The 22,682-nt window shown below is 37.7% G+C and overlaps 1 protein-coding gene across 10 annotated transcripts in view; it reads right to left on the bottom strand.

Annotated features, from left to right (window-relative positions):
- The window catches only part of PIKFYVE (phosphoinositide kinase, FYVE-type zinc finger containing), a 74,621-nt gene that overhangs the window by 19,426 nt on the left and 32,513 nt on the right, over positions 1 to 22,682 (bottom strand). For 8 of the 10 annotated variants that reach the window (XM_027589667.2, XM_027589669.2, XM_027589666.2 and 5 more), the window contains 16 exons: positions 21,489 to 21,548; positions 19,657 to 19,786; positions 19,058 to 19,238; positions 18,345 to 18,419; positions 16,300 to 16,407; positions 14,206 to 14,346; positions 13,460 to 13,586; positions 12,022 to 13,181; positions 10,227 to 10,327; positions 8,817 to 8,888; positions 7,970 to 8,141; positions 5,601 to 5,779; positions 3,875 to 3,988; positions 3,392 to 3,500; positions 3,133 to 3,287; positions 2,144 to 2,234 (listed from right to left, as the gene is read on the bottom strand). In XM_027589667.2, the coding sequence (XP_027445468.1) occupies positions 2,144 to 2,234; positions 3,133 to 3,287; positions 3,392 to 3,500; positions 3,875 to 3,988; positions 5,601 to 5,779; positions 7,970 to 8,141; positions 8,817 to 8,888; positions 10,227 to 10,327; positions 12,022 to 13,181; positions 13,460 to 13,586; positions 14,206 to 14,346; positions 16,300 to 16,407; positions 18,345 to 18,419; positions 19,058 to 19,238; positions 19,657 to 19,786; positions 21,489 to 21,548 (2,975 nt within the window). Of the gene's footprint in view, positions 1 to 2,143; positions 2,235 to 3,132; positions 3,288 to 3,391; positions 3,501 to 3,874; positions 3,989 to 5,600; positions 5,780 to 7,969; positions 8,142 to 8,816; positions 8,889 to 10,226; positions 10,328 to 12,021; positions 13,182 to 13,459; positions 13,587 to 14,205; positions 14,347 to 16,299; positions 16,408 to 18,344; positions 18,420 to 19,057; positions 19,239 to 19,648; positions 19,787 to 21,488; positions 21,549 to 22,682 lie in introns of those variants that run through there. The other 2 variants (XM_027589675.2, XM_027589676.2) reach the window with 2 other exon arrangements.

Here is a 22,682-nt window from a genome sequence, read left to right as displayed (position 1 = left end):
TTAAAGCATCTAAAAACTACTTATGATTACCCATTAATCTCTTATTATCCACTGGACTTATTCAAGTCCCATTATCCACAGGTAAGATATATTTCGAATCACTATAAACCCTGTATACAATTTGATTACAAAGTCATTTCTAGATGGCTACTTAGAACATTCTTAGATTTGCTCACCATACCAGAGAGACCTCCCTGGCCACCCTATATAAAATAACCCACCACCATCCACTCCCTTGGCAATACTCTCCATTTCCCTTATTTTTTTCTTCACAGCCTTTTTCCCATTTGTTTTTTAAAAGTTTATTGTTACTGGTTTATTGTCAGTCTCCACCGCATTAGACAAATGTTCCACTAGGGCCTTTGTTCAGAACTATATGCCCTGAACCTAGAAGAGTTCTAGTACTCAGAACTAAAAGTACGCAAAAAGTAGTTACCGAATGAAAAGACAAGCAGTGCTACAGATTTTCAAATCAACTTTCAACCCTTCAAAAAGATGATCTTCTACCAAATGATTTTGTATTTTCAATTGTGTCTATATATTACAATTAAAGGTCTTACACCACTAGCTTTGCAGTTTCTTAGTGGGCAAACACAAAAGCCACTAACAGTCTATGTTAGCCATTAATGGACCTAGATTACGTGGCAAATACTAATGTACAAATCATCTTTGGTAACCCTTACTCTTACTTTCACCTAAACTTTAGGGAAAAGTGATTCCTACACAGTTGTTTCTGAGAAAAAAAGAAGCGTCAAGATCTAAGGCACTTGAATTTATCATTCTATGAAAACACATTTTACAATACTATACACTTGTACAAAAAAAAAAATATTCTTTCCAAGTCCCCCATCATATCAGTATATTAAGCCTTTATGGGGTGCCTGGGTTGCACAGTTGGTTGAGCATCCAACTCTTGGTTTCGGCTCAGGTTGTGATCTCTGGGTCATGAGATTGAGCCCTGCAATGGGGTCCGCGCTCAGTGAGGAGTCTGCTTGGGACTGTCTCTCCCTCTCCCTCTGCCCCCTGCACACCCTCTCTCGCTCTCTCTCCCTAAAATAAATAAAATAAATCTTAAAAAAAAATATTAAGCCCTTATACTGGCATTAATAATTACCTGAAAATATGGTTCATTTATAATAGGAAGATTTCTAAGATGGCCCCCAAGGATCCTGCCCCCTGGTATACACACATCCCTTCCCCAGTTATTCAATTAAACACTAATCTAAATACTGCTGTGAAGGAATTCTGCAGATGTATTTAAGGTCCCAAATTGGTTAACTTTAAGATGGGGAGAGATTATCCAGGTAGTGACCTAACCACACAAGTCCTTCAAACCTGTGTCTAGCGGTCAGAGGGGAGGAATTAGGAAATCTGAAGCACGCATTGTTGTAAGCTTTGAAGATGAAAGGGGGCTCATAACAAGAAATGCAGGCAGCCTCTAGGAGTTGAGAATGAGCTCTGGTCAACTGCCGGCAACAAAAATGGGACCTCAGTCCTACAACCAGTAGGAATTAAATTCTGCCAACAACCTGGATGAGCTTGGAAAATGACCCTGAGCCTCAGTAAGATAATGGCCCTGGCCGAAATCTTGACTTAAGCTATGTGAGACTGAGCAGAGATTCCAGCCTTATTGTGTCAGACTCCTGGACCATGTAAAAGGATGAACAGGTGTGTTAGGTCACAAAGTTTGTGGTAATTTGTTATGCAATAAGACAAAAATATCATTAGGAAATGTCAATTAAATCAATGTGCAGAACTAACCCAGTATAGATAGGTCCCTTAAGAAAAACGTCCCACTTAAGCACAGAAATAAAGAACACACAAAACTACATAGTAAAATAAATTAGGACTCTATTATATACTCAGAGCATCCCCAACTTCTCCTTTCCATGACGCTATCTCCAGTGATGCCTACAGACGGTGGCTTTTGATAAATGTTTGAAATGAACAAACAATTTTATTTTAAGCAAGATAAAAATTAATCCAGGTGATGTCTCTCTGAAACCTCACAACGGCAAAATGAAAGACTCTATCTAATATTATTAAATCCACGTATTAAGTTACTATTTGTAAGTGTCTTAAATGAAATTAACTGTAATACTTATATCAGTGAAAGACCAAAGATGAGACCACATTTCTTTACCTTGCTTTCTTCCCCCTGTCTCAGTCTTCCAGGACTTGGAGGAACTGAAGGTCGCTTTCTACCCTTTTCCTGCTGGAAAAGGTCCTGCAATCTATAATAAAAGGGTTGGGGAGGGGAGAGAAATATAGCTTATTTCTAATATCCTGAATAATACTTAAAAATTTTCTCTTTACAATTGTGAAGCCACAATAATTAGATTTTCCTATTTCGATTGCAATAGATATTAAAATTATACATAAGTTTCTGTCTTATTTCTAACTAACTAATCAAGAGCTGTGTGTGATATGACTGTAGTTATAAAATAAGTTACTGTAAGAGACAGCATAATGTAACAAAAACAAACAAACAAACAAAAAAAAAATAGGAGCTTTAGAGACCAACAGACCTGAGCTCAAAACCCAGCTCTGACAATTAATAACTATACAGCTCAGGGAAATGCCTTACTCTTAGAGCTTCTGTGAAATGGAAACAGTATATACACTGTAGGAGTCATAAGACCAAATAAAAGACTGAACATCTATCTAGTGCCTTACTCACTGCCTAGCATAATGCTGATGCTCCATAAGTAAATGCTATAATAATCTAACTGAACTTTTAAATAAGCATCAAAGGGAAATATTTCCCCCAATAAAAATTTACATAAAGGTCTAAGACACACATAATAATATATTTGAAAGTCCTGGCCTAAAAACCAATAATTCACTCCATGGAATACTAATTCAGGTATATTATATTCCATAAGCACACACACTCTTAAGTTTGAAACAGCATTGAAAGCTGCCCTCATCTGGTTTTTTTATCTTTACAAACTACCCAAAGATGAGCATATATGTTTTAAATGATCAAGGAAAGGTGGTGGCAGGAAAATAATAACTTCTACAATTTGAGAATTAAAGGTAATATCATAATTAATAAAGTCCTCTAAATTAAAATGATGGCAGAGCAAATTTTGCAAAAACATTCAAGAAACACCAGGCTGCAAGGCACACCTGTTATTCCAAGCTTGTAGCACTTCGCACAGACTTTGCTTCTTGGCAATGAGGGACTCAAAGATGGACTGCAGTTGCTGAGGGGTGTCTACTGAGGAAGACATGAGCCTTGCTTGCATCTTCTCGATCCAGTTCTTGAACTCGCCTTCTTCCATCTACAGGGAAAAAAAACAATTCCAGCCGTCTGAGACACACCCCAAAAGAAACTTCTGATAAGTTAATAGTTAACTTTTGAGCTTCTGTTAAAGAAATGAATGACCTCTTTTTGTGCAAAGATATCTTCCATTTTTTCCTCTCTTGTTTTGCTAAATGTATCCGTTTTCAAAGACGCAAGTCTTTCATCAACAGCAAGATATACCTGTGAAACTCTAATAAAAACAAACATTAAACACCTTAGAAAAGTTGGAATTAAATTTTCTAACCTCACAGAGAAAAATGACACACACAAAACTCTATTTTATTGAATTAAGAATCATACACAAGTTTGCAACACAAAAAAGACCTAAAAGGATGTACATCAAAATTTTAACAACTGTTATGTCTAAGAGGATTTAATTTCTTTTTTATACTTTTATACAGTCTACATTTTTTTTTACATCGGGCATATGTTACATATATTTAGAAAAATAGTTATGTTTTCAAAGAAAGCTAAATGAACAAACCTCATATTTTAAAATATGTGTACATTACAGACACATGTCTATATACACAAAAACAGATGATCAAAGAAACTAAGACTTACTTTTGAAAGAAGTCCTTTAGATCCTGAAGAAGGGACACTTTTAATGGGGCCTGACGTTTAATGAATATTTTGGGGAATGGAACACATACTTCAAGAAGCCGAATGGGAGCATAACTGAGAGGAAAAAAATACAAGTAATAGTAGAAAAGTAAAAAATATTTTAATATCTTGAGTAGCGGTAAACATAAATCCTATGAGGTACAAGACAAAGTTTCTACAAAACAGCATTGTAAAACAATTATAAAAACACTGAAGACGACTTTCAACCATTATAAATATCCTCCCCAGTTCTGGAAGGGTTTTGTCCTGTTTGTTTCTTCACTGTACTGTGACATCATCATGTATCCCGAGGCTGCATATAAAGCACAACGACTGGGATATAAACCTTTACGAAGGCGAGGAACCCTCCTACAGTTCACTTAGAAGTACCTTCCCAGCTCCTGAGGATTCCTCACGAGACTTTACTCCTCATGAGTCCCTTATGAGCCTTTGTACCCAGGAGTTTATGTTGTCTAATAAATGCTAATCACCCATGCGGGGCGGCAGATTCCTGTTTAAAGCTCTTGCCTCCAAAAGGAAATAAGCTCTAATTATCAATATTTCCTGAGGGCCTATGTTGTGTCAGATGTCGTTTTAGGTGCTGAGGAAACAGCACTAAACAAGGCTAAAACTACTGCCCTGGTGATTCAGGAATAAGGAGACTCAGGCAATAAACAAAACAAATAGCTAAAATATACACTGTATCAGATGGTAAGAGCTCCAGAGAAAACTAAAGTAAGCAAGGGCAGTAGGGAGTGCTAGGGGTGAGGCGGCAGCGCAGGGAAATGTAAACAAAGACCTGTAGGGAGTCAGGAAAAGCAGGCAGATAGCGGGGGAGGGGCGGGCAGTTCAGGGAGAGAAGAGCAAGTGCAAGGCTCCCAGGCAGAATCCTGCCTGATATAACCGAGGCTGCAGTAAGGGGACAGGAGTAAGAGAGGGGACAGGAGCAGGAGGTGAGAACAGAGAGGTACTGAGCATGTAGGAGCTCACAGGCCCATAAACGGCTCACGGAAACAGATACCCATGGAAGAGTCTGCAGCCGAGGCGTGGCCTGAGCTGATTTTCGTTTAACGGAACCACTGTGACTGCCGTGCTGAGATCAGACTGAGGGGGCAAGCCCAAGGGTGAGGTTAAGGCCACTGTGATCCTCTAGGGAAAGGCAACAGAGGCTCAGTCCAGAGCGGGAGTGGCGGAGACGGTCAGAGGTGCTCAGATTCTGGGTCTATTTTGATGGCAGAGCCTGAAAGCTTTCTCAAATCATGTAATACCACAGTGTACCCATTCTGTGAACTCGTGATTTTAGCTCTACCTGGAATATCCAATTAACCTTATGCTAGTTAATATCTTAACAAAAATTCTAATAAATGCCTACATGCAGAAAACAGTGGTTACAGGTAACACCTGGAGCAGCAGATCTACTAGTTCATATCATGACTTTATCACTTGCTAGCTCTCAGTGACCTATAAGCTCGAAAGTGAGGGTAATAATAATACCTACTTCTTAAATTAAGGATTAAATAAAATGACAACACTGAAAGCTCTTAGCACAGAGTATGACCCTCTGCATCTGCAATGGTAGGGCTGGGGAACAACACACCACAAATTAATTCCATCTAGTTACAGAAGAAATGTCACAAAGCCTTCCAGGGAGTATGTGACCGTGTGTAAGATCACTCTGACTTCTTACCTGAAAGACGCCACCATCTGATTATAGGAGAAATACTGGTGATAATCATGGTGGATGGAGTGACCACACGGTTCAGCATTGGCTCTGCGAGTATACTGGTGCCCATAAAACCTAAGTTCAAGGTACTTTGCAAATGACATGGACCAGGACTCATTGGAAAGAGCAACAACTGGTGTTACCTGAAATTCATATAAATCATTTGTTATGTAATCACATACTGAGAATCCTTTCTAAAAAATAATTTATTTTCTAGTACAAATCTAATATATTCTGAATGAAGAAAAGTAGAAAAAGAAAGAAATGTTTAAAAGTGGGTAGAGTTAGGGATGGCTGGGGGAGCAGTATCATTTTTTCAGTATATACTAGTATATCTTCTTTCTATGTATGTGTATGCATATTTTTATATATATATGTACATATACATGTAAATGAACACAGAGAAGGTATCCAGCCAGCATATTTGTACATAAAGTCTTTCCTATAATTAGTTTCATAGTCTTGTGTTATTTTTACTTAGCAATGTATCATAAGTATTTTCCCACATAAAATACTCTTATACAACTTGATTTTTAATAGCCATTGAGTATCCCATTATATGGACATATCTAGCCAATCCCTACTGATGTGCATTTAAGATATAAGTGTTTCTTTATTCTCTATTCTGATGATACTCCGATGAACTTTCTTGTGTGTACACACACACACACACACACACACACACACACACACACACACACACACACACACACACACACACACATATCCATAATTATTTCCTTGGAATAAATTAAGGAAAGTAGGAATTGGTGGGCCAAATGGCATGAACATTTATGCAGTCTTTGATACTTTTTGCCACATTCTCTTCCAAAACTGGGGTACTGGGAAGTGCCTGGGTGGCTCGGTTAAGTGTCTGCCTTAGGCTCAGCTCGATCCTGGGATCGAGCCCCCCATGTCAGGCTCCCTACTTAGCAGGGAATGTGCTTCTCCCTTTTCCTCTGCCCCAACCCCCTCACCCCGCCGCTTGCATTCTCTCTCTCAAGTAAATAAATAAAATCTCTAAAAAACAAAAAAACTGGTGTACTGGTTTACACAATCTCCAACAATATCTGAGAATACCAATTTCCCTACTTTCTTACCAATCTCAGGAATTATAAATCTTTGAAATGTAATTTCTTAAAAACAAAACAAAATAAAACTGCACTTCACTGGTTTTATTTACACTTCTCTGACTACTGAGCAAAATTTATTTGCACATGTCTACTGGTCATTTCTATTAAATTGCTTTTTGTCATGCCTTTTGCCCTTTTTCTATTATCATGCCTTATAGAAATTTAATACTAAGTATATTAGTACTTGGTCATGTTATAACTTTTTTGACACAAGGAAGTCTTTCATTTTTGTGTAACAAAAACCGTTTGCATTTTCCTTCCTAAGATAACCCCAAAGGCAAAAGTTTTTGTTTTAAAATACATACACCAAGGCATGTAAGATATACAAATCTAATTTATTTATTTAATTCACTGCTCAATCTACAGAAGTTCACATATTCCACAACAAAATATTACCCGCTGTCTAGAAGGAACAAAAGGCCTATAAGAACAAGTATAAAAAGACAGATAATTACAAGAAATGTAATGTTCTGCTACTGCAGAACGAACAGACTTTGATTTTGCCTTCCTCGACCACTGACATTGATACAGGTCACACTATTATTTTATCTGTCATTCTCATACTTGCCTTCTAAAAGCACACTCCAAAATAAGTTATTAAACTTGGCATATGTTCATTGCAAACAATCTGGATAAGAAGTAAATATTAAAAGCATAATATTGTCAACCAAGTACTTTCTCCAGAGTGAAAAAAGAAAAGCACACACAAGAAATAAAACACAAGGTCTTTTTCTCAAGAAATCAATTTAAACATGGTCTCAGCTGGATCTCTTAAGATAGGAATGTTGATATAGGCTCAAAGAGACAGAAACATCATAGCATACTATCATTATTGTGCAACACTACAAGTCTGTCTCCCCCACTAAAGGACAGGAGCCATGCCCAGGCCTTCACACAGTCCCTGGCATACAGATGGTGCTGAATAAGTGTTTGCTGAATAAATAAAACATAATTTTCAAGATATAATCTCCATAATTTTACTGAACAAGGTATCTATATTTTACCTAATGACTGATGAACTCTAAAATGGAACCTTCAAGAAACAAACACCAAATGCAATACCCAGCCCTGGAAGGTAAAATAAATAAGAGCCCAATGATGAATAAATCCAAAATAACATAGACCACCCCCTTCAAAAAGAACTATACAAATAAAGAAATAAATGATGTATGAAATATTATAGTAACAGGGCATATTTACCTGTTTGCAGATTCTGCACCAGGAATAGGTAAGAATTGTATGTTGATATCCAGGCACTGGAGAATCCAACTCCTTCAGGATTATCTGCACACAGCCTTGGCCATGGACAAAGCGCCGAATATGATGCACCATGGGGGTATCACAGAACATGCTAGGGCACTGGTAAGAAGGCCTTTGACAAAAAGAAAGTCCTCACATTAACCATGAAACTGGAAGCAGTGTAGAATGAATACTCGCTAATCAGAACCACTGTCCAGAAAGTGCAGTATCCTCTCTAGAGCAATGATGACCGGTGGACGATCGGTGCAGGGTATCACTCGCACTACTCGGAGCCTATGGCTGAGCATCCTGTCTTCCACTACAGCTCAGTGTTAGTTTCCACTTCTTAAGCACCTTCTATTTGCTTAGCATTTTGAAAACATCAATTCATTTTACCTATGGAAGTCCATGATACTTCTGGAGCTTGTTATTCCTGTATAGGGGGCTGGTAAAAATTACTTGCACTTTGTCATGTAAATGGCAAGTAATAGCACTAAGACTTAAACTAAGGTCTAGCTGATCTCTATGCTTCTCCAGCCTCTCATTTCAATCACTGTAAAGACAGACATCCTAAAAAAAAAGTCTTAGGGATCGCAGCGTATTTAGATACTCAAAGATCTGAGGAATAAACTAGATAAGACAACCCGGGGTTGAATATGAAATCAATTACTTCTTTGTATGGTATACTCTGACATGTGGTATTATAGAGAAGGCCACATAATAACTTCAACTCATGCTTATGTTTTAGGTTGAAATTCTGGGCATCAGAAAAGCATACATGGGACATAAGGAGAAAATTTGTTCTTACCTGAAACAGTATCTCTCTAAAAATATTCCTAAGGTAAGATCATTCTTTCCATAAAATTCCATTGTTACAATCCTAAAAGAAGACAACATTTCTTAGGAATATGCCATAAGAATTACCACACAGCCAAGACACTTCATGAGACTACAAACTGACTACCTGCTAGACATGCCTATAATGTAGTACTAAAGTATGTAATGTTCTGTTGTTCTTATAGAACAGTTAACCTCATCGGATTAAACAGGTTTGGACTAGCCACACTATAGCTCCTTACCCACTCCCAGTCCATTAGTATCTTATCAAACTACATCAGGATGCATAAATAATAATAAATGAGTAAAATGGATGTGAGCTAGGAAGAGGTAAAAGTTTCCTTTACAAAGCCTTTATGTCCTATTACCATAAAATACAACTCCTGTCTCCTGTTCCCTGGTCCACACCTTTACTGAGCATGGAGAACAGCAGCTCATATCCTTCCAGGCGAGCCAATTCCTGATGTTATGCCTGACTTATGAATGCCCACAAATAAGAGAATTCGACTATAGCACTGTTAAATTATTCAAGCCTTGACCTAAGGAGTCCATAAACTCCCACAGAAAACTTCTATGGGTTCCCCAGCCCCAAGTCAGTCTGCTAGAGCTACATGGACTCCAGAAGATCCCTGATCTCACTGGTAGAAATAAAGTGTTTCTGGAGTCCAAAGTTAAAATACAGAACACATTTTGTTATGGAAACAGTGCTCCAAAAACAAGCTTTTAAAAGTACATAGTACTCTTAAAACAAAAAATAAACTATATAATAAGCAGTCTTTTGTGTCTATTATATCATTCTAAACAAATAATTTATAACATTATAAAATGTTTTTCTATCATTCTACTTAGAATTAAGTTTTAGGATAAAACCCGTTAATAAGGCCAAAGATTCACTGCTTTTATGAAAATGATGCCTTATGGAAAAGCTGCCTAAATTGTACATTATCATCTAAATGCTTAAAACTAGCTTTTATGGGGGCACCTGTCTGGCGCAGTCGGTGGAGCATGCAACTCCTGATCTCCGGGGTCGTAAGTTCGAGCCCCATGTTGGGTGCTAAGATTACTTAAAAATAAAAAAAACCTTCAAAAAAAAGCAAACCAGCTTTTATGTATCAACTTTCTCACTTTTATAAGTACAAATTTCTCTTCCATCCCTCACATCCTTTTCACTCTTACTCTTACCTTCACATCATTTACTTCTTACCCATGAACAAATACGAATTCCATATTTAGTTCACAAGTTTAGAAGTTCTACCAATTCGTGTAGACCAGCAGCATGCCATTTACCTAAACACAGACCCTAATGGCTATATTTTTTTTTTTAAGTTGCTGGGATTCTGTTGTGAAGTACAGTGCAGCAGTGCAAGAGGAAGCATCCTACCAAGGGCTGACGCAGGCACTGGGGGCATTGCTGGACTGGGCCGAAGAGCTGCTGAAGAGCACGCACAGTCTCTGGTGGTTCACAGGGTTCAGACAGTCCACCTAAAGGAGAAGAGGATGAGCACCCAAAAGCCGAACCACACTCTAACCCCAATGCATGCTTGCAATAGCCAGCACATCCCCCTTGATTTGTGAGGCCTCCCATCATCACCGTAAGGTTCCAGAGAAGACTGAAAACTGCCAGAAACTAACATAAGGAACAGGAGCCATTCATTTTTGAGACAAAACAATCCAAAAGGTTAAGTTAACTTAAAAATACAAACAGATGTCTAAATAGCTTGTCTTCCTAGATACTCTTTATTACTTATAAAACTGCATTAAATTATTTTGGAAGTAAATAGTTAACGACCTCGAGCCATATGAAACAGTCTGAACTGACGGCTGGATATAACACTGATCTGAGAAATCTAAATTCTCAGGTATTTATTTACTTGTACTTTATACCTGTTCTTGATCATTACGAAGGCAACATTTGCTCTCTTGAAAAACAGTACAGAGGTACATGAAGAAGTTCAAGAAATACATAAAGCCTCTCCTCCTTTGATGTTATCCCACCTCCCAAAGCGAGAACTTTGACCCTGTGGTTAAAAACCATGCATTCTTTTTGCAAGTTCACACGCATTTATACACAAAAACACCCACATAAGAATACACAGGTGATTTTATTTTTATAAAGATGAGAGGATGCCTCATACAACACTACTTGCTTTTTAACACCTGGTAATATATCATGGGCTCTATCTGGATTATTCAATGAGATCAAACTCATCCTTTTTACTGCAAACAACTAGAAACAAGGCTTCAGCAAATATCCTTGTGCATATATTCCTACAAAATGTAAGCATTCCTATACAAAATGCTTATTTTGCCAGAATAGGTTATAAAAGATTGGAATCCTGGACCATAGGTAATATACATGTACATGGAAACTTTCAGGATCTCCCTATCACTTTCTATAAATTTACATAAGTGTATATAAACACAAATTTACATAATATTTATTATAGGTATTTTTCCACACCACATTAACCATGGCTCTTATCACTTTCCTTTTTTGCCAATCTCACAAACACTAGTGTACCACACAGAAAATGGTGTCACACAAATAAAGAGCTACTATTTAGCACTTCCCCAACTCCTGGTGATATTAGGCAACTTTTTATTTGTTCTATTAAACAATTTCATATCCTCATTTAGATGGATTTTTTCATTAGTTTTATTACTAACACTATTACTAATGTGTCCATGAGCAAATCTTCCTTAATTTCCCCTCAATTTCTGCTTAAAAAGAGTAAGGGCATGATCACCGTTAAATAACATGAAGTGTTTTATGCTAAATAAATATGTCTGATATTTTCTAAAAACACATCCATTTTCTTCAGGAACCTTCCCTCTCACTCCCTCTCACAAAGGACCAAGGACGCATCACACCACACCCAAGTCAGCCTGCCACAATTTTACTTAGCTCCACCCTTCCCCCTACCGCAAAGCTCTTCCTATACTTGACTGAGCTCAGCGTGAAAAGTTCAAAACCCAGTTTCATTACCTGATACTCCTACTTCATACTTAAAGCAATACATAAGCCAACAGACTCAAGGCAAAAAAAAAAAAAAAAAAAGTACAGGAAGAAATATTTACTAAATCTGCAATCTGTCATAGTTGTGTGGTTTTTTTTTTTAAACATGCACAGCCCAGTTTTTCAACACGTTCTAAACGTGTACCCAAAGTGGCCTCACCTTTGTTGACCACAGCGTGTCATTCAGAATCAACCCTTTCTCTTCATCACCCTCAATTTTGCTTCCTGATCTGCCGCTTGCCATACCAGGTGCTTCCTTTGAATAAGCAAAAGGGTCTGCATTTTTCTGCTGAATTCTTCCTCCTCTGGCCCGATAATCAGCCAGCATTCTACCCAAGCTCTGGCTATCCCCAAGATGCTCAGCAATTCTAGTGCTCACTAGCTCGTGCGAGGGCAAGACTTGAATAGACTTGGCCTGAATGCTTCCATTCATGCCCTGAAGGCCGGAGAGATCCCTAAGCAGCTGCTTCTTCCGTCTGCTCTCCATTTCTTTGAACTCTTTATTGAGGAGAGGAGACCAATAAACCTGCTCTGCGAAATAATCTCGGGTAGGGCATCTCATCCCCTTTTCAGTCAGAAGGAAGGGCTCCCGGAATGTGATTACTGGGGAGATACAGAGGATCACGTCTTTCAATTCCTGCTTAAAGGCCAAAGAATAAGTCTTCCGTTTATCTTCTGAAGAGGTAACCTCCTCAGTAACATACAATCCAGTGTCGTCTTGTAAAGGGTCTCTAAAGGCTCTCATCTGGCTTTTGGGATCCTGTAGCTCATCCATGTGCTGCATGGGCTCTGGCTGCTCAATGCCCATGGCAGCCTGTGGGTCGTCCACGTGCAGCGGCAACAATGACTCTGGGACCGATGGGAAGAGAGCACAGGGGACAGCCGCCGCGCAAGCTGTCGCGGCATACTCTTGATGCTTCAAAGAAGCAACATCCTGTGTAGCACTTTTATTTTCCTGGTCACCCTTCTCAAACACAGTCCTTGATTCTAGCAAACTGCCATCATCGGAGGGCAGAAGCTCTGGAGGGAAGTCAGGCTCCCGGGGGAGGGCACTTCCGCTGAATGGCTCCTGGGCAGTCCCTTCATCCTCCCGTCCCTCAATCAGAGAATGGAAGGAAGGATTCTGGGTTAACGTAGGAGGCATAGCAAATTCATCCATGAGGAAGGAGATTTCTAGTTGAGAATGATAAGCTACACAGATCATAAAGATTAGGATTTCCTTAACTCGAGCCAGCTCATAAGCAGAGCCTCCTCTAAGCTTGATTGTGCAACCCAGGTGCTGTGGACAGCCTTCAAAAAACATCAATGTTTTGGTTTGCTCTACAAATAAACATAAAGAAAGTTTAAGAAGACTTAGGTGGCAATCCGTAAGACCAAACAGAATTAATTAATTATCTTAACCTCTACAGGAGAAAAACCGTTAAGACCACAGTTGCCAATCCTCATCTAACCACTGCTCACAGATACTAGTATTACAACCAGATATTATTAACAGATATTAAATATTAGTAGGACAAAGTAAACATTGTAGTACTAATGAGTTTTCTCATTTCCTCTTGTCCTCAATCTCAGGTGAATCTATGCTAAAGATCACTCACCACTAGGTAACTGAAACATCTGCATATAAAATTTGTGACAGGTGCCCAGGTGGGGTTTTGTAAGCAGCTGGTCCATCGACATTACTAAATCACCTTGGGTCATCCGACTGATGCGTTCTAAAACTTGCTAGAACACAGAAAAACATTATATTACAAAATTAAGAGGAGAACAAAATTCTCAGTAAATTTTTTCTGGAAAATAAAAATTTAGAAATAAACCTCACAATTTCCTTAATTTTAATTGTATAACAGTTTTTTTTATTTTAGACTAGACTACAATATGTGCCCACGAAAACACCAGACTCATATTAATAACATTACCAAAAGGTATTTAAGCATCATGCATTGGCACAGGATACTGGGGTGGGGGGGGGAGTAGAGGAAAATTTCCTAGAATTGGCCACTATTCTGAAGACGGTAACTTTTCAAGAGAGAACATTTTCTACTTGTACAATTCCCTGAACAAAAAGAAAGCTCAACAAGGACTACTTATTAACTAATGTCTGTTACACCTTTGGTCTTATAAACAACTATAATGAGCACTATATAATTAATTACACTTTCTTCCAGCCTGAGGTTCTCCAGTCTAAATAATGAAATGGCTGTCGTGCCTACTGTCCTACTTTCAATATATGGAACAGCAAATAGATAATCAAAGATCCCTGAATATCAGTCATGAATACATATAAATTTAAAAACTGAAATTTTAAAAAATGATATAAAAATAGAAAAATAAGAACACTCACTGATTTTACATTAATGACCAAAGTAATGCCATGTTCTAGTAACATGTCTTGGGCAATCCGAGATACTGTTTTTTCAACTAGAACCAACGTGGGTCGAACGTCAACTATTCGCTGAACATAATTCTTCAAGAATTCCCTTTCCTGAGGGGAAAAAACGTCAAAACTATTATACCTGGTACAATTCAAGATCTAGAGATATTAAAATATCAGGACAGTTTGAATATTAATATAAATCTAAGCCTAAATTCTTTTCATCCATAAATAAGTCCATAAGCAAGTTACTTCAAACACAACCAAGAGTATTATTCATAATCCTGAACTGCTGGTTACGCTAAAAAGAGTTTTGGAGAAACTCTATTTTCTGACTCACTAATCTTACTTCGAAGGATTTTCAGTTCTTAATAACTTCGACTATGAAAGCCAAGAATCCAATTAGCTCTCAGAAGTTAAAAAAAAAAAAAAAGAATAAAAAAAATCTAACCTCAGAACTCCCCAATGAAAGCAATTTCTAATTTTTTAATTATAGATTCCCCCATTACGTTCTGAAATTAACAGAGTAGCTCTTCTTTGGGTATTTGAGTAAATAACTCTCTAAAGATGCTATTTCAATTCTTCCTCATTTCAATCTCCCAGCAGATCATATTCTACCCAGAACAGCTAGAGTTAAAGATCTAAAACTTAACACTTAATACAATTGCTTGACGAAGGCTTATTTTCAAAGCAAATGAGTATTGTTAAGTAACAACCAGAACTAAAACAATACAAATCACTGTCTCATAAAATTCCTGGGCTCCACGCAGGAGACACCTGAATGTATGAGCATGTCTGTCACTTCTGGTCCATAAGCCCAAAGTGTGTTCTGAGCAAGCTGTATTTATGGTGAGGGCCACAAGATGGATGAGCCTATTTATGCAATGACCCTGCCATGATGGAGTATATTTCTACCTTTCTCTGTTTTACTGACAGAAATTGGACATTTTCAAAATCTCCCATTATTAACAAAACGGATTTTTTTTCCCTTGAAATGTGTTAACTTCCTACTCTACTTACTACCTAGTAATTTAACAGCATTTATTTTTTTTAAGATTTTATTTATTTATTCGTAAGAGACAGAGAGAGAGAGAGAGAGAGAGAGAGAGGCAGAGGGAGAAGCAGGCTCCCCGATGAGTGGGAAGCCCAATGCAGGACTCGATCCCAGGACCCTGGGATCATGACCTGAGCCGAAGGCAGACGCCCAACCATCTGAAACACCCAGGCGCCCTTTAAACAGCATTTTAAATGATATTATTTGTGCAGCTTCAAAAGTATACCTAGAAGAAGTTGATTTTTTTTAAATTTCTGGGCTTTGGCACAAGAATGGCAAATACACTTCCTCTCAGTCCCAACTATAATCAACTGCCATAATTGTACATGAAGCACCTGTTCCAAAGGAGGTCTGGGCCGGGCCCAGCAAGGAAAGAAGATCGGGGAGTAGGCCATGAGCACGGAGCAGAGCAGTGTCAGCTTTGTGAAGACTCTGAAGCCAAAGGCTCCTTATCTCCTTGCCCTTTGCTTTTCCTCCTCCTTCTGATCCAGGCAAACTTTGTTTATCGTGCTTTGCTCTCCTGTGCTTCGCAGATACTGCATCTCTTACAAATTGAAGGTTTGTGGCACCCCTGTGTCAAACAGGTCTACTGGCACCATTTTTCCAACGGCATTCTCTCACTTCGTATCTGTGTCACATTTTGGTAATTCTCATGGTTTTTTACACTTTTCCATTATTATTATATTTGTTAGGGTAATCTGTAATCAGTGATTATGAACAACCCCCTGAAAGCTTAGATGACGGCTAGCATTTTTTAGCAATAAAGTGTTTCTAAATTAAAGTATATATTTATTTTACATACAATGCCATCTGCATACTTATTAGACTACAGTAGAGTGTAAACATAACTTTTATATGCACCAGGAAACCAAACAAGTCATTTGATATGCTTTATTGCAACACTGGCTTTATTGCAGTGGTCTGGAACCAAACCTGCAATCTCTCTGAGTTTGCAAGCACTACAGTACACAAAGATCCTCCAGATCATTGTTTCAGCAAGAAGTCCTTACCTGAAGCACAATAGGATCAATGCAAGTAAATTTAGTTTCTTCTCTGTAGAGATACTCAATGGAACACTTCAACAGAAGAATTTTGGGATTTTTAATACAAGAATTCATCTACAAAACATGAAATGTGTTAAAAGCTTTTAAAGTTTGCACCTTACAGATCTTCTCTAATCGTATCTTCAAAGTCATACTGTTTATAATTCCTCCTAAATAGACTATCTCCTTATATTTGTATCGAAATACTCTCATTTAGTTCTTTTGTGGTATTCTCTTACATATTTCTTCAAAACAAACTGCTCAGAGCAATGCAGACTTCCTCAAAAACTGGCTTTGTTTCACTAATTCTATTTTAACCTAATCCTCTACACTCATAAAAGTTTTTATCCTGTCTTTAAAGAGAGGGGCTTAAAGACAGGATACCTCACGAACTCGTAGAGATCAGTAACTTCAAAAGCATAATTTAAACTTTCTAAAATCCAAAGAGAAAGGAGGGAGAAAAGAATTAAAACACCTCCTGAATAGATTCCAAGCAGTGATACATTGGCAAGCCAAACTGGGTAACAAGAAGGCAAAAGGGAAAACCTTAAAGTGTATCCAGAAGTGCGGACTCAAACAATATACCCTAACGATGCAACTAAAGCCACAGGCCCAGCAGCCCAGGCCCCCTGCAGTGGGGGTTTCAGAATGACTGTGCTTATACACTCCCAAGTTGCAAAGGGCCTTAAAATAATGAACACGTCAGTTGGGGAACTACATTTAGGGATATTTTTTTTTCAGCAACTACAAATTAAAAGATAAATATGGTCAGTGGAGCAAGACAGTCATTCATGCATATGTTTCTACCACTCCCACATACAATTTTCAACTCTGGAGATAAGCTCAACATACTTTCCTCTTAATTCTATAGAGATCATTTAATTTGGCTTAAATTACTACCTTGATGGGTAATGTGCCAGTTTTAATAAGATACTATGTAGATATAATGACATTGGATCAAATCCAAACATAGTTTTATCTATGGTCACCCACAATTTTTGGGAGGCTTCATGCCTTAGAGAAAAATGAATTAATCTCTGCTTAGAAAAGAGTGAAAATAGGACTGTCGTTCACCCATCAGGTTGCTCAGACTAGAAATCTACCTGAGCTCCCACTGTAACCAAACTGGTATCTCCAGAGGCAGGGGTCAGGGTATCTCTATTTGTAGTTGAGTTCCCAGAGTGATCTGGAAGCACAGCAAGTTTGAGAGCACTGCTAGACTGATGGTTTTTCAAAACATGAGGACCAACCAATGACACTGGAAACACGTGCAGTGCCTATTTTAAAAGCAGCCCCACACTCCCACTCCCTTATAATGAATGAGAATTTCTAGGGGTTGGGCTTAGGAATCTACGTATTTAACAAGGTCCACAGGGGACCCTGATGTACCAAGCACTTTGAGAATCAGTGGCCTTCAGGATAGAGTTCAAGACCCTTAGTGGGATACAAAGCCCCTTGCCTGCTTCCTCCAGCCTCATCTCCTTTCTCATCTTGCACCTTAGGATCTCAGAGATTCCTTAATACACCAGGTTATTTCACCCCATTCCTTTGTACTAGTGCTGGAAAGAGGCCTGAAGGCAAAAATAGAAGGTGAGAAGGATAACAGAACACCAGTGATAGTTCTGCAGCTCAGCCCTAGAAGAGAGAACAAAGTTTTAAAAGTTTTAAAATGCTAGGCCTCTGGAAGGACTCCAGTCTATTAGAGAAACCTTGTCTCCCAAAGATGTGGCAGGTCAAGAAGAAATGATACCAGTACCTTATCATTCTGTTGGTCTGGAACCTGACCCACCCTCTCCCTTCTTCTCTTGCCTCATGAATTCCTATCATCCAAAACCTAATCATCATCAGCTCTGAAGACCTTACCCGAACCTCCAAAATTTCACCTCTATAGCAGACACCGCTAACTGCTCCTTGATATCCATTCTCCTTCTCTCCTACGATTAGGGTACCCCAACTTGTTGGCTTGGTACACAGTCACAATTTGAACTTCACTGTTGAAGAGATCATATTACCTTTTTATGTGCAATATTTTTGGTACAAACAAATCCATTGACAACCACAGAATCGAACTTCTTTCCACCTGGAATCTAATGAAACAAGAAAACAAAACTCAATGATATATTATTAGAATCCAGTCAGATAGATGCTATTATTTATTTCCATTTTTAATTTTAACTATTATGTAATCAAATCAGAACAGAAAGTCCCAGGATATAATTCTTTCTTTCAACCAATAATTAATGAGATCTAGCATGACTATTTTCCCACCTCCCACTCTCTACGTTCTTACCTGGTACTCTAAAATACCCATATGACTGACCAAATTGGCAATTAAAACCATTACTAAATCAAACGTCATAGGCAAAAAATACATATAGGCGTCCACTATCTAAAAAAGGCAATTACCCACTGCTTTTACTTAGAACAGTGACAGTAATATGTGGGAAGAGGTATCCTCATAGATGATGTATCAAGAAAAAGGAAGCAAAAGGAAGAAACCACATTTGTTTGGTTTCCCACTCGATGCCCAAGTCACCCCCTTCCAATCACCTCTCATTTCCTATGGGTGGCTTCTTTGATGTGTAAGTGTACTGCTAACAAACAACAGACAGAAAAACCTCCCACTCCTTACTTAGAACCCCTTTTAGATTACCGTTAAGAGACAAATTACTACCAGGCCCACCCTATCAGTTCCGAGCATTAGAAAAGCATTAGCAGAGCTCACTTTTTTAATATGGACAAACTGACGGATATCCATGTCATCGTCCCGATTCTTGACATCCGGTCGGACTGTCTGAACAACCTGGCAGACCAGTGATACGATGATGTCCCTCCAAGATGGTGACAATGACTCATTATGGAGCAACTGTTGGAGTAGTGCCATCATGTGGTTATGATTAGCTGAACTACAAAAATGTCACAAGAAAGAAGTTTGCATAGTTAATACTGCCAGAGATAATAATTTTGAAGATGCGATAAGCAGTCTACAAAGAAATAGCATATGAATTATGGCTCAAAGACAAGATCTTCTTGAGCCAATCGTATTTCATCTGTACCTTAATGATTTTGCACATGAATGAAATCTGTATCTTCAATTAAGATAACCCCTTTAATTCAACTAAATTTTACATAGAAATTACAACTGGGACAGACAATCACAATTTAGGACTCTCATTTTATAAGAAATTTCATCAGAACAGGCTTTATTTCCTAAGTAATCTTAGTATTTTTAATTTTATTAGGAAGAAGAACTATGCATATGATCATCAAATCATTGAAAATTATAAAAATGGAAAATTAACATCAAAAAGCTCACTGCCTTACAGCAACCTCTCCATGGCTTGTTTCTCTCCATTCTCCTCCCTCAGCAGCTCCAGGTTGTTATGATGCCAGCCCAAAGGTGTGAAAGGCAGCTCTTTGGATTTCTCCTCAACTCGACGATTAAATAAGGATTCTAAGTGTAAAATAAGAAATTGTACTTCACTGTTATGTTTTATGCCATGTACTTAATAGATTTATAAAGTGCAAATTTATCTTTTTAAGTTTTTAAACTCAGACAATTCAAATTGCTGGTGTAAAAAAGGCAAGGACATGTGTAAATACACAAAAAAATTAAGTGTGAGTTCGATCAATATTCACAACAACCAAAATGACTAGGACTCTCAAGCCAATAATTATAAAATACAGCTTCTGAAAAACAGTCCTTTTATTACATTCGAAAAGAAGGGGGCTGCCTTTCCCTGTAAAACCACGAACTAAAAACTGCATTCAACAGAACTCTGAATGCTGGTAGAATGACATGTGACAGTGTGGGTACTGAACTTTAAAGAGGAAAGTTCAGCCCTGATACATCTCAACCAGTACAGGACAGTGCAGACAGTCTATTCAGACAATTCTTTGTAGTGTTTCTTTCTCAAAATTAGAACAAAGGCCTTTTTTTAAGCAAAACTTTTATAAATCAGACCCAAAAATGAACTATAAAAAAATATTAAAACATGATAACTTATGTAAATTTTTGTAAAATCTTTAAGTTTTTAAAAAGAATGAAAATGCATCTAGACAAAAAACACACTGTATTAAAAGCTTTGCAGAAAGGAGGGGCGCCTGTGTGGCTCAGTCGGTTAAGTGTCTGCCTTCGGCTCAGGTCATGATCCCAGGGTCCTGGGATGAGTCCCACATAGGGCTCCCTATTCAGCAGGGAGTCTGCTTCTCTGTCCTCCCTCTGTGTGTGCTCTCTCTCTCTCTCTCTAGTTCTCACTCTCTCTCAAATAAATAAATAAAATCTTAAAAAAAAAGCTTTGCAAAAAGGATGCTCACTATATAATTACTGAAAAATGTGACTGAATAAATGGAAAGAGGTGGCAAATGCTTACAAAAATTCTCTAATCCTTCCCCCTCTTAAAGCAAACCAAACAAACAAAACTTTCAACCGAACAGTCTAGCACTACAAAGTAAAGCATGTGTTCATGATATGAGGTACAAAAAACTGTACACTTTAATTATGTAAACAGCTAGCCTATATAAACTCCTAGTTGAACCAGATGTTCAGAGATGAATTGAGAAACACTGCTAAGTTATGAGAACTTATCTGAGGTCTGAGCTGTGGAGTGTTATGAACTAATTAAGTATCTTTACTCCACAGTAAGCTAAGTAGGGAAGTTGTAAGAGAAGGCTGTCTTCTTCTATACTGCCTTCTGTCCCCAAGAAATTAATCAGCAAAGTTAGTTCTTTATCTCTATTTCCCCATTTCTCTTTCCAATTCCACAGGGCAGGCAGCATCCTCAAATGGATGAGATCTCTCTGGGAGCTTTTTGACAAGTTTGAGAATCCTTGATGATATGTGTATCGATACTTAATATTATATTCATGATTTGGGAAGCATAAACTATGACTTTCAAAGAATAAAATTCAAATTCAATTTAAAAGCTTTTAAACAACTGCTTTTCAGACCAGGTATCTTCTCTCAAACCAAGTCCAAGTTTATATTCTTCATTACCGACATTCTCAGAGTTACTATACATATAAAAACTGTGATCCTATAGTACTAAACTAATCAAATTTATTTTTAGTACCTACTCTGTGCCAATCAATGTGCTAGGCCCTAAGTACACTCTTACAAATAAGACCATCCCATGTACAGCTTTTGATAAAATTACCTTTGATGAAGGCATCACTTATTGAGAGTTGTTGTCCTCCATTGTCAGAAATCAAATACTCTGCATACCAGGAAGAGAGCAGAGGAGGAAGAAAAGGAGAGACTTATGACTGAAACATGCCAGCGTAATTATACAGAGACCACACCTACACACAAAGTATTACTCATACTAAACCCAACACTGCCCAGCCAATTGAAGAAAGCTTTAGGCTAAAATGCATCTTCATACTTATTCCACACACTTCAAACCAAACTTAATAATTAAGACTTGAATAATAAAACTCAACAGAACCTTGAAGCAGTAACATCAGATGATCTTTAACAGATTGTTTTTCCCTTATCAAAGCTGAACGAGTTTATAAAAATTGAGATCTTTAGTAATTTAGGTACGACAAGCCTAAAAAGTTACGCTATTCTTCTCATGTATAACTGTAGGATTTCACAAATAATCACTCTGTCTATATACAGAATAGTTTATAGACAGAGAAGCTCCCTGAAAAAATATATAAGGTGTTTCTTTTTTTTTTTTTTCAAATTTCAGACTATATGCTATAAAGCAAATTAATACAGAAGTGACATTGGCAGGGAATAAAGATTTAACTCATCAGGATTTTTATGAGCTTTCAAATTAGGGTTTCAGTTTTTCAAAATTCTAACTAAACACTGCCAAATAGTTGCCATAACTGAATACACACTGTGTTCTTTTAAAACTTTTAGAATGTTACTTTTCTCACAAGTGAAACTTATTCTTTACTTCCCCATGAACTTTTCTTTGCATCCCTGACCAAGCATAGCTCAAGTGAGGTTCTTTCTACTATGCAAACGATATAATGTATTTTAAGCCTTTTAAAATAAAGGTTCTCCACAAAATTCTTTCCAGGTAGATTTCACTTATAACAAATGAGCTTCAGAAGATGCTATGTTTATAACTAAAATGTGCATCCTTTCAACAAGAAAGTAGAGAAAAAGTTTTACATTGGAAATTCAAAGTGTACCATGCCAAATACAATAAATCAAGTATGTGGACAAATAAAAACAGGTGTTATACTTTATTTCTACACCTCCCACACAGAAATGAATAATGCCAATCTGTTTGTTCAACTAACATATTGGCTTTACGAGCTTTACTTTTCACACTAAAGATTAAGTATATATGTGTATATACATATATATATATGATGATGATGATTTTCAA

The sequence above is a fragment of the Zalophus californianus genome, chromosome 3 (genome assembly GCF_009762305.2).
Source record: "Zalophus californianus isolate mZalCal1 chromosome 3, mZalCal1.pri.v2, whole genome shotgun sequence".
NCBI lineage: Eukaryota > Metazoa > Chordata > Mammalia > Carnivora > Otariidae > Zalophus > Zalophus californianus.
Note: the sequence above shows the minus strand (reverse complement) of the source record. Positions and strands in the feature narration are given on the sequence as shown.